At 54.9% G+C, this 11814-nt stretch overlaps 1 protein-coding gene across 1 annotated transcript; it reads left to right on the forward strand.

The window, feature by feature from the left end:
- Positions 1 to 10815: 10815 nt before the first annotated feature.
- BBK36DRAFT_1109947 (hypothetical protein) lies at positions 10816 to 11814 on the forward strand (the record flags this gene model as incomplete). The annotated part of the gene is made up of 1 exon (XM_024889530.1): positions 10816 to 11814. One exon carries the CDS (start codon positions 10816 to 10818, stop codon positions 11812 to 11814), a length of 999 nt encoding a protein of 332 aa, XP_024753200.1.

Below are 11814 nucleotides of genomic sequence, written 5' to 3' on the forward strand. Positions count from 1 at the left end.
GGCGACGCAGGCATCGTACAGCGAGCCGTACTGAGCCGGGCCGCCGGCCTTGTGCTTGTGGCTGTGATGTTGAATGTGAATGTTGTGCTCGGTCGAGAGGCCGTTGACGCTGGCCATGACGGCGACGGAGGGGGGGACTGCGTGCATTCGAGACTCGTCGACGGATATCGTCATTGTCTGGGCTATCGGCTGGTTCGTTGACTCGGTTATGATGGCCGCAGGCGGGACACGGGCATGCTGCTGCAAATAACAAGGAGAAAGGAACCAAGAAAGAATAGAAACAGGAGGTATGTTGCGGCTGCGATGCCTCGGGAGCCGAGGTGTCTGTTGCCTTTTCTGTCTACTAGGTATATCTGGTTGGTCTCGAGTTCAAATGTTGCTGCAACTGAAAGCCGCAATTCATTCGCATGTCAGCATGCACTTGCGCTTGCACTTGCACATGCCGAGCCCCGGCCGGCACGGCTTAGGCGGGCTGTTTCGCGACCCCTCAGACAGAACACTTATTACAGGGCCGGGGGCAGAAGCGCTGCTTTTTTTTTCTTTCTTACCGGCCGCCGCTACGAACGAACTTGACGGAACATTCTATGCTGCTTCTAATAGTATGCCGTCTGCTGTTTTCCTTTTTCTTTGATTTCTCTTGCATTTCCATTTCTTGTCGCGTATGTTGCTCGCTGGGCTGGTCCGAGCTCTTTACCAGGTAATACTATGTACTTGCATGTCATGAGCGAGCCTGCAGGATGAGGACGAGGATCCAATACTCCTCACAAGGCCCTTCATCCTTCATCCTTCAGACAGCACCGGGTGCAACGCACGGATTCCGAGATGAACAGCATCATCGTCATCGTCATCATCATTTTCCGACCGTCGTCACAGAGCAACCCGGACATCCTCCCGATAAATTCAACCCACCTTGCCGTGTCATCACCGAGCAAACCTCGAGCGCGGGCCGCCGCAGGACCATCTCGGACACGGAACAAGTCCGGAGAAGCTCGCCATCGCGAATGACAGCAGAAGCCAGTATCAGTATGTAGTGCAGTACAAGTGTACGCCCGTCGAGATGGCATATCTGCTCTTCTAGAATCCTCTCTGATTGGGCCCCAAACAAGGAAACGAGGCAACCCGGCATCAGGGGCCCTCGCAGCGTCATACAGAGATTGCTAGATAGATTGGACTCTGGGCATAGATGCTTGGGGGGTCGGGGTTGGGACGCAATCAAGTCAGGCAGAGCTTGATTCTCGGCTTCCATCTTCGGGGTCTGGCTCCTGACTTTGGGTTCCATTTCGACTGTGAATGGCTTCTGCGACGTCTTCACCTCTGTCAGTTCGACACAAAGGATGCTCTTCCTGTCGTCGAGCTTATTGAGAGACGCTGCTGTCTCTTGCAAGGCCTTCCCCAGAGATGCCCAGCTTCTCATACTCGAGCAAACTGCATCTCCGCAATGTTCAACACCAACAGCGAGGCATTTGCCTGGTATAAGAGTACCACCAAACAGATTCCACCAACCCTTCATTGGTCTCACCCGTTTCATGCCAGGCCGTAACATGAACTCGCACTCACTCAAACACGCACAATCTCGTGTCCCTGTATGAGAATCTGTGAGTGGCAGGAGACAGCTCCGAGTAACCAAAAGTGCACGAATTCCCAAACCTCCCCAGCTGGCGTCATTCTGCATCCGCGCTTAGCGGTCTCTTATACACCGTGGACGACTGCAACTTCTCATTCTGTCACACATTCTTTTCCTTTTCACTCTTCGCATTCTCAGGCCTCCGCCCCCTCTTCTCTAATTTGCGGTATGAACGAGCAGCAGCCGGATACGCGTTCCTGGAGAGTCGAGAGGAGTGAGGAGCCCAACTCACCCCGTCCAGGAATCAACTAATGCAGTCGTGCGGCTCTCCTGTGATAAGAGCTGCAGTGACCTGCATGTTTCCCTCTCCCAAGAGACACACAACAGGGGTCAGATAGCAGAGGGGTAAAAGGGAAAAAAAAAGGAAGAAGAAAAAGTGAGCGGGATAAAATCCACAAAAAACAAAGCTCCCCGGCTTGACCTGTCGATAGATTCATGCAGCCGTTGCTTCATCGTGAGAAATCACGCAGCCCCCTCTTTCGCTGCCGAATCATTGGTTCCCCCCCACGCTGACGAGGGGAAGCCTGCCAGAATTTCGTTTCCTTTTTTTTTTCTTCCCCTCTTCAAGAATGAATGCATGTTTCAAGAGAGTTCGTACGAGTACAGGAAGAGATCGGGAAGCCGAGGCTCCCTTGCTTCCCTTCGGGCCTGATCTCGGGTATGCTTTGTTGTGTCTCAGTTGGTGATGCCGGTCAATTATGTCACAGACATCGTTGCTCCTGTCAATCTCTCTCGCCTCTCCTTCTATTTCCTTCCAGCCAAGTCATGATTGTCGTCCTATTACACTCAGTCAGTAGTAGTAGTAGCATGATCCAGTTGCCAAGGCAGTTTCAGTAATGCCAGACATTCTCTCGTAAGCGATCAAGCCAGGCATCTACCAGCTGCTTTACCCGCTTGATTGATTACCCCTCCCCCTCACCTCACCAGGCACGGCCGGACATTGTGTGCGCGTCACTGCAGAGCATCCGTCTGCCTCGTCCGGAACCCCCTTCACCGCCCGGTCTCCACTGCAAAAGATCGAGGAAGACGATGGAAGAAGGCGAAAAAAAGAACAGGCTTCGGGTCCCTCCGTTGTTCCACGCTTACAAACTGAACATCCTGTTAGTACTAGTATAAGAATAAGGTAGTACGTATTAACGTGACTTGCGAGGCGACGGCCGGTGCAACTGGAACCTGCTTGGACCAAGATCGGCTCCCTCGGCGGATACCCCCGGAGCCCGGAGGGGTGGGGAACAAGGCAACGAAAAAGAGGCGTGACCAACTTGCATCCAGACCAAGCCAAGCTCATCTGCATTTCTCGCACCGCGAAGGCGAAAGGATGTTGTCAGCCAGCCAGCCATCACCCGGCGGTTGCGAGCCCTCTTGCGCCGTGAGCATCCAATCACAACGCCCAACCACTCACATCGACCCGAGGGGCCACCGACGTACAACACCCGTATTGCTTCTAGGCAACGCCGAAGCAGCAAACGAAGGCCGACGGAATCCTCACTTGGAACGCTCGTCGATGACTGGTGGTCCGGTTTTCTGCCCCGACAAACCGGCAGCCTTCGTGTTGCTCTTCCCAACTTCCAAGGCTCTGCGGTGCTGAGCGTGGCGTCTGCACTTGGCCGTGACTGGTGTCGATGACTCGTCGGGTGTTCGTTCACGCAGGGCTGACCACACCGTGATCGTCATGCCTGCCTATTCTCTCGTTACCTTGCAAGCCCTTGGTTGTTAATACATACCGTGACTCTTGCCGTTGCGTGTAGACGAATGACGAAGTACAGTACGTACAAGCTGTTGGCTGCCTAAGGTAGACTCAGCTGGCTGACGCAGCAGTGGCGATGCGGGTGTTGAGATGAACGCATCTAAGCCATTGGGCTCAGTGATGCCTTGTATGTATGCACCTCGCGGACCTGCCAAATAGTACTCGTACGACGGTATAAGTACAGTGTTAAGAGAGTCGATCGGATTTGGCCATTCTCAGCGATCACCCACTCAATGCACAAGCCTTACAACTCCACGATTGCAGGTTGATCAACCAGATGCCCGTTCACTGAGCACCGATTGACATTGTCCAGGGTAGTAAACAGGCTTTTTTCGCTTCACACGGCCTCGCACCGACCAGGTCGTCTGCGAGACACTGATTTAGTTCCGAGTCATCGATAGTTTTTGGTTGTTTGGGACAACACTCCTGGCACGGCGGTGCTACCGTAAGAATTACGTCGACATATTACTACCTCTCAGCTGAGAGTGGTACCCCTAGGTTTGGGCAGAGTGAATCCAACTTGCACGTCCGTCGTCCCGAAACTATCCGCAAACAGTTCGGATGCATTCAAGGGTTCAGTCAATGTTGGGCAGGCGTCTTCTTCAAGAACGGAACGGCAGCACTTCGGATGCATGTTCATACTGCAAGCCCTCCTTGAGCGCTCAAGTCTGAGAGGGCTGTTTACCTCGCAGATCCAGCTCGATTAGCCTGCTTGTCCGGCTAACGCGTGATCGAGGAGGCAATACATACGTGTAAGCCTCCCGAGAGTGTGAGTGAGCGCCGTGACGGCCGGCCGCGGGCCACCGGACAAGCACAGTAATACCTACTCAGCACCACGAAGTATTTTTGGGACGAAAAGGACCCTGAAGCTGGGGCTGAGAAGCCATGGGGAGCGATCGTCGTCGTCATCGGTATGGCAACGGAATAGGCTTGGCGTGTGCCCTCTCCTTTGGCGGTGCAGTCGAACGCAACGAATAGCAACGCGCAAGGCGTGTTCAGCAAAGGAAAACCAGGCCGTTGGGCGATGTACTAGTTTGTAGGAGTAGTGCTACTCACTCATGCCGCACAGCCAATGTCCTCACCAGTCTCGGATGCAGTCATGTAGTAGTAGTAGTATGTATGACCATGGTTCCACCCAGACACATTGGCACGAACTGTTGAAGCAGGTTGGCAGGCCGGAGTGCGATGATGTGCAGGTCGATTTCCCTGCCCAACCCTCCACCGGCATGCCAGATTCTTGCGCGGCTCGGGAATGGCACAGAAGCAGGTTGGGCAGACAGGTATCTTGCACTAACTGCATCCTCACCGCAGGAGCATGGCACCAATCGCCCTCTGCGAGGCTCTCATCCAAGTAGTACAGCCGACCAAACAAGGTGTACATACGAGGCAGGCTGATCTGCACCCATATCGTCTCCGGGAGACATGGGACTGGCATGACCAGCCCGAGCTCTTCCAATAGTTGAGGCGCGACGTCCCAAGACAAAGACCGACATATGCTGGATCGAGTTCGAAGCAGGTACTACTGCTCCGTACCTACAAGGCTGCAAGCAGTGCTCCTGTCTTACCATGACGCCAGGGCGTTTCGGTAACGCCTTGACCGCCAGGCCCAAATCCACAGACGACCTGAACGGAGTCCGGCGGACGGGGTTCAGAGTCATTACCTATTGTAGTCGTAGACATGCGAAACCGCCAATCCTGCCGTCCTGATTGGCCGGTTGACCCAGCGCTTCTGGATCAAAAGTCAGCCCGCATACAGCAAAGGAAAAACAATAACAAGCCAGACAGAGGAAAAAGGGCGTTGAGGCGTTGGGAGAGGCTGAAACTGGATTGACGCATCGAAAATGAAATTTGATTTTCAACATGATTGCAAGGGTTGGCTCACCAGTAGCAACGGTAGGTATTCGAGTATTTCATCAGGTACTGGCATCTGCGCTCCCTGCTTCTGCTTCCCGTGATCTCCTATTCTTATCGCTCGGCTGGCCGGCTTTGGTCAACTAGCGAGGCCGAAAAGAATTCCGCAGGCTGGACACGAACACGCTGGCCAGGCTGGTTGATGTCAGCCCAGGCCAAGTAGCAGATCTTCCCTCGGCCCAAGTGCTGGCTGATTCTGAGACGAGGTCAGCGCATTTCCGATCCTCTGCTGTGCACTGATGAGGACAGGAGCCATTACCGGCTTGTGCTAGCTGCCCGCGCTGTGGTATGTAGCTAAACGGCGACAAGGCCATGGAGCCCGTCTAAAATTGGAGTAATCTCCAGGGTCGGTACTCCGTATCCGTCCTCCGTTTCTCCTGCTGGAACCCACGGCTCTGGGCCTCGTCGGCGGGTGCCTGTCTTATGGTCAGGAATCAGAACAATGACACCGGGTCAGAACGTGTTGACCCCCCTGGACAGCGTTTTATTTCTCATACTACCTTTATTTCGTGCTGCATGTATTCGGTGCAATGTGAGATGCGCACAGAGGGGGAAAGGGCACGCACATACGAGTACTCGTAATAAACAGGTCCATGCCCTGCAGCCACTCTTCCGGCACATCCTTCGCACTCCCACCAAATCGTGGTGGGACTGCTCCAGCACATGGGCGGCAACAGGGGCAGCTTATTTGGTAACCTCATTCCGCTTCGTACAAAGTACTGCCAGGGCCTGCGGGTTTTGCGGGCTGAATAATACTGCTACCACCAGCCTCCCACAGGAACAGTATGCTGCTCGCTGCGAATGGTACGGCGGACTAGCCTGTCGTCATGTGTTCGGAGAGAAGCAGTTTTCGTCCTCGTACGGGGATACACATGCAGATGTGCTAACGAACCAGTGCAAGTAGTAGTAGAATAATAACGAGGCTTGCATCAAAGGGTCGGCAAAGCTTGAACCAAGTAGTATTACTCCGTAGTCGCAGTTCGTTCGAAGTGCTGTGGTCGCGGAAAATTGTGAGAAAGGATTCAGTATTAGCCGGCCGATTCTTCTTCGCTGCCTCCGGCCGTCGGCCGTAAAAGCCGGGGAAGCCAAGGCGCGAATCGCGCGCCTGTCGGAAATCCCATAACCTCGACAAGCATCCTGTTCGCTGTCCAGTTGAGTCACGGCATGCACAGCGTGCGACGAGCATCTCGATCATGATTGACGGGAGAGGACAGCGATGCAGAAAGGACAGAAATCTCCTTGCCACTGGCTATCTGGCTGCAGATGGCCCACCATATCAGAATGTTGATAGGCGACGAGAGTTGTCTGCAATCCTGCAAAAGCGCTGCCTACCTGTGCTCGTACTCGGATGTGTATGTAAGTCGATTGTGTGCCTGGCTTGCCTGGTAAACAAGCAAGGGTGCTCGCCCAGGGCGGTAAGAGGCGTGAGTACTGCACATACGAGACGAGCGCATCGGCCTGTGGCCTCGTACATCGTAGGAAGTAGACTTGTCGTTTTTGGGGGGCATCTGAGGGATTTCTCTCCGCATTCTCCATCGCCAAAAACCGTGGCGGAGAATTTTTTTTCTTTTCTTTTTTCTTTTCTCATGATGCGCTAGCCCGGCGTACGGGTAGGATGAAGACTTTTGCGAGCAGGCACTGTATTGCTAGTTTAGCAGATGCACAAACCCCCTTGCTAATGCGCCGCTGATTGATCCAAGCAAGGGATGGGACCAAACAATCAAGCGGTTGCCGGTGAATGCTTTGGCTGGGCCACTCAGAGATGCTGGGAGCCTTCGCTATGCATTGATGGCCTTGCTCTGTTCTGGCTACACGGTCAGCAACGCCATGGACCAATTCCGGAACAACCAGTTTCTCCAGGCAATATTGTGTCTTGTACACGTACCCGAGCGCCCTTGTAGAGGAAGAGCAAGCAGCAACCGTCTGATACTACTGCCAGAATCACTGTTTCGGGCCACTCAAGGAATCCGAGGTGTCGATCAGGGCTTGGACTGCCTCAGCAAGCAGCACCGCCACGAAAAAGGCACTCCAGTGTCGACGAGATGGACGGAACCACACCAGAAAGGAACTTCTCACACAACAAAGACGCCGCGCCGGCGCCGATTCCCACTTGAGAATGCAGGGTCTTTGGACCTGAACCAGATGAACATTTGCTGGCGCTATTACCAATGCCACAGCGCCTGTGCAGGGAACAACGCTGCTCCGGCAAAGCGCGATGCGACTGCTTGGTGTGATTTGGTAGCAGCTCGAGAAGAGAAGCATGGCGCCTAGCAGGGTTCGCTCCGTGACTCGCAGATAATACACCTCGTTCGAGAACGGACATGGCCCCGTGCCAGGGACTTGGCGAATTGGTGGACCCGGCCCATTCCCTTTTGACAAGATTGTGCAGTGAGTGACGACGGCTTGTTGGAGAGGGTGCTGGAGAGGCCCCGTTGGAGGCACGCCTTGGGTCGCCCGTTCTGGCCACCCCTTCAATTTTGCTTTGCGTCACATCCCATCAGACGACCAGTCGCCAACGATGCCTGCATGTGAGTCGTCATTCCGACCCTACAAGGGCGAGTGAGTGAGCAAGCATCTGCCAATTTGCAGTCACCAGAGCTTGCACGGGCTTTCTGGTCGAGTCTCACCCGGGCAATACACGAACAGCCGGAGGTCAAGCTCAAACAGCGGCTCCAGCTCTTGTCACAGGATTGATGACTGGACCAAGTGAACGCGTCTCGTCTGATGGGGCTGTGTGTTAGTGCCTAGCTTTGGTGGTGAAAAGGGGCAGAAAAGAAGAGAGAGGTAAAAAAAGAAAAACGCGAGAAAATGGAAGCTAGCAGAGCGAAGAGAGAAAATTTCGAAAAATCATCGTGCCACCGTTGCGCAGGTTCAGTCATTCGCAGCTTCCAACAAGAACCAAGTCGAGCTCCAGCCGTCCCGGACAGGCAGGCACGACCAGCCAGCGTCTGGTGGCAATGGAACATGAACTGCGTTGACGCCCCTCGTGCGCCGGAAGCAGTCCACTCTCACCACAGAAGAACCTGAAAAGAGCCGTGAGTCGGGGGTTCAGGTTGTTGAGCTCCAGGTACCAAAAGTCCTCCCAGTGCATGCAACACGAACCCCAAGCCTCCCCAGCCATCTGTCTGCGGTACCGGCACGGGTCTGGAGTACCTCTGCTGGTACTTCGTACTACAGGGCAGGTAATGGGCGTGCGCCGTCCTACAAATGCGCGGAATGAACGTCCACGGTGTCTCATATGAAGTCACTTGTACTCTCACACGTCCTTCTTACCGGTGCCCTTGGGCGCATGGCTCGCACTGGCGGTACGCGCGAGTGACCTGGGCGAGGAGGCGAGGCACGCTGATGTATATGCGGAGCTGCCCGTGTCCAATCAGGCGGCGCTCAATTTTCTCTGGCGCCCCCCTTGTTTGCAAAATTATCCAGAACCGCCCCATCCCCCATTCGAAGCCTGGGTGTGGAGAAGGGGTCCGCCGGGCAAGTACCGTCCCAGCCACTTCTGCGCCCCGGGGTACCTGCTCGTCCTCTTGTGGCAGTCGCGGTCCAAACTGCGACCCCATTCCGCTAGAGTCCTAGTTGTCCCGTCAGTGGCTCTGTCAGGGCCCCACCTGCTCCGGGGCAAAAGAGAGACGGAGAAAAAATAAAGAAATAAAAAAAGAAAAGGAAAAAGAACGACACGACGCAATGCGTAATAATCGAAGTGACTCGTATTAGCCAGGTATAGGCATTCGGGACGTACATGTACATTCAGTACTTCTATCGGAGTGTCATCCGAGAACACGCCAAATTTTGCCTGGTAATACCTCCTCAGAGAGAAACCTAGTATAGCAGATATCTGCCACGAGCTGGTACACGATGCGGTAAAGCACGTTGGGCGGACTGGCAGACAAGACGGCAGAAAAGGACTCGGCAGCCAGAGGCCAAAAAAGCCGCTGGTCCCAGGCGGGTGCATGGCGCGGAGCCCACTAAATACCGCCTTGGTACGAGCCCTTGGAGCAGTACCCGCGCCGGTACCAGCCATTGCCAGCCCGGCCCAGCAGGTTCCATGTTCCTGCCACCTGCCACTCCCACCACGCCGCCTAGCACATGGCCAGCGCCCAGTAGTGGCTACCACCTACCACCTAGCGCCGGCTGCTCTGCTACCGCTACCTTACCCACTGCCCACTGCCCACTGTCCTGCCCACTGTCCACTGCCCACCGTCCACTCGCGCTCGCTGTCCCACCGCCCATGCCTTGCCCATGCCACCCATGGCTGCCAGGCCATGCCCTAACGACGCCTGTGCCGCCCGTAGCCTTCATCATCTCCAGCCCGCGCTCCTGTTTCTGCTTTCTGTCTCTGCGCTCCCACACCTCAACCTCTTCTTTTCATCTTTCTTCTTCAACCCTTTTCCCTCCCCTTCCCTCCACCGAATTCCGAATCCGCCGATTCTCGACAAGCCTCGTCGCGAACTCGTCATCGTTCGTCGACGTCTGGATTCAGGTTCTTCGCGTGAGCTTCCTCCCTTTTGTTTGCCTCCAGCTCGCTGCTGTGCAGGTAACTTCTCTGTGTTCCCACGGCTTGTCTGCAGTGGCCGCTCCCCCAAACCGGTCACGTCTACATCCGTTCGACGTTCACATCTCTGGAGGGTTTTGAAAAGCTCCTTTCGGGACCTCTCTATCGCATAGAGGTTAGTAGCCGCTCTTCCACTTGCATCACCGGTTCTTTTCGCGCAGCAATCATGCCTCGCACACACCGCGTTATCTCGCCGCGACGCCAGCCGGACGAGACTCTGTTTTGGCTTGCTTTCTCGCTCCTCTGCCTACTATTACCATAAAATACCCAATACCATCGATCGGTCGCTGCTCGGCACTGCGTCAGACGAAGAATCAATGATTCTTTCGATTTGGCATCGTCAGCTTTCCAGTGGCGAAACTTGGTCGATGTGTAATGCCTTGCTCCTTTGGTCCGATTTCCTCTCTTACATGATTTTGTGTCGTCTGATCTGCAACGCTTTTCCTACCACCGGCCTGCGCGGCGATGTCATTTCCTTTCTGTCACTGTCTGACTATCTCGACTTGTGTACTAACATACACGTACAGAAAAGCTTTTCTCCATCCATCCGCCTTTGCATCTTTTTTCTCCCTCTCTTCCTCCGTCTCGCTTCTCGCTTGCGTTTGATCACGACGACGTTTCGACTCGACGTTGAGCCAGCTTCCTGCACCTTGGACGGCCATTTACTTTGACCGACCCTTCCTTTGCGATATCCTTCCGTCACGATTTCTTTCCCCCGTTTTCAAATCACGCTCTTCCAGCTTTTTTCATCGTCGTATCTCACGGCCAAACGACATCCAACGTACATGGCTTTTGCGTCTTAGTAGAGCCACATCGACATCACCTTTTCGCGCGCCGCCTCATCGTCCTTCATTTTCTTGTCCCGAGACTCTTTCAAAAGACAGCCGTGCCCAGTCGCGAGCTGTTTTCGTCTCTGACAAGAAATCCTCACCCGACAAAGATCAGCTCGATCTTCGTCGGACCTCTCCCACCACCGTCATCATGCCCGGAGGCGTCTGTGCCGTCCTCGATTACGAGGTCGACATGATGGCTGAGTATGTCGCCGAGATGGCAACCCGTGTCGTCACTCCGGAGGCCAGCGTCACTTCGCCGTTCCGCAAGTTCGTGTCGCAGATCCTCACATCCACGAGACTGCCTAGTACGACCATTCTCCTCGGGATGAACTACCTCGCCAAGAGGATCAACTCGATGAAGAGCCAAGGCCCGTACAAGGCCTCCGAGGGTCAAGTCTGGCGATTCCTCACCGTTTCGCTTCTCCTCGGCAGCAAGTTCTTGGACGACAACACCTTTCAGAACCGATCATGGTCTGAGGTCAGCGGTATTCCCGTTTCGGAGCTCAACACCCTGGAGTATGACTGGCTTCAAGCGATGAACTGGCGGCTCTACGTCAACCTTGATCACAGCAAGGACTACCAGGCCTGGCTTGACAACTGGCGTGAGTGGCAGCAGATGAAGAAGCGACGTGCCACCCAGGCAAGCCGGGAGCGTCTGGCTGCTCTGGTTCCCGCCATCGACACTGACCTGGCGAGGTACAACAGCAACCGCTGCTCGCCTCACTTCCGCTACATCCAGGCTCAGATCGCAGAGTTCGAGCGCTACCAGGCCATGAAGACCCAGCAGCACACCTACCGCTCTCGCGAGAATACGTGGGCCAACAACCCATGGAACGCGCCTCTTACTCCTCCGGATTCTGGCTACGGCACTCCCGAGTACGCCGTGTCGGCTGCCTCCAGCAATGCTCGCTACAATGAGTGGTTCGCTCAGGCCGCTGCTCAGTACAGCAGCCGGTACCCCCAGCCTCCGGCTCACAATACGTTCTACCCCAACCGCCAGACGCCGTACTCTTCTCACTACCCCTACAACCACCACAGCGGGTGGGAGCACGGCGTTGCTGAATGCAGCTGCTCGGGTTGTGTCGAGCCCATGAAACAGACACCTTACTTCATGTCCCATGGATACGGTCAGCCTGTCATGGGTTAA

The sequence above is a fragment of the Trichoderma citrinoviride genome, assembly GCF_003025115.1.
Source record: "Trichoderma citrinoviride strain TUCIM 6016 unplaced genomic scaffold BBK36scaffold_2, whole genome shotgun sequence".
Classification (NCBI taxonomy): Eukaryota; Fungi; Ascomycota; class Sordariomycetes; order Hypocreales; family Hypocreaceae; genus Trichoderma; species Trichoderma citrinoviride.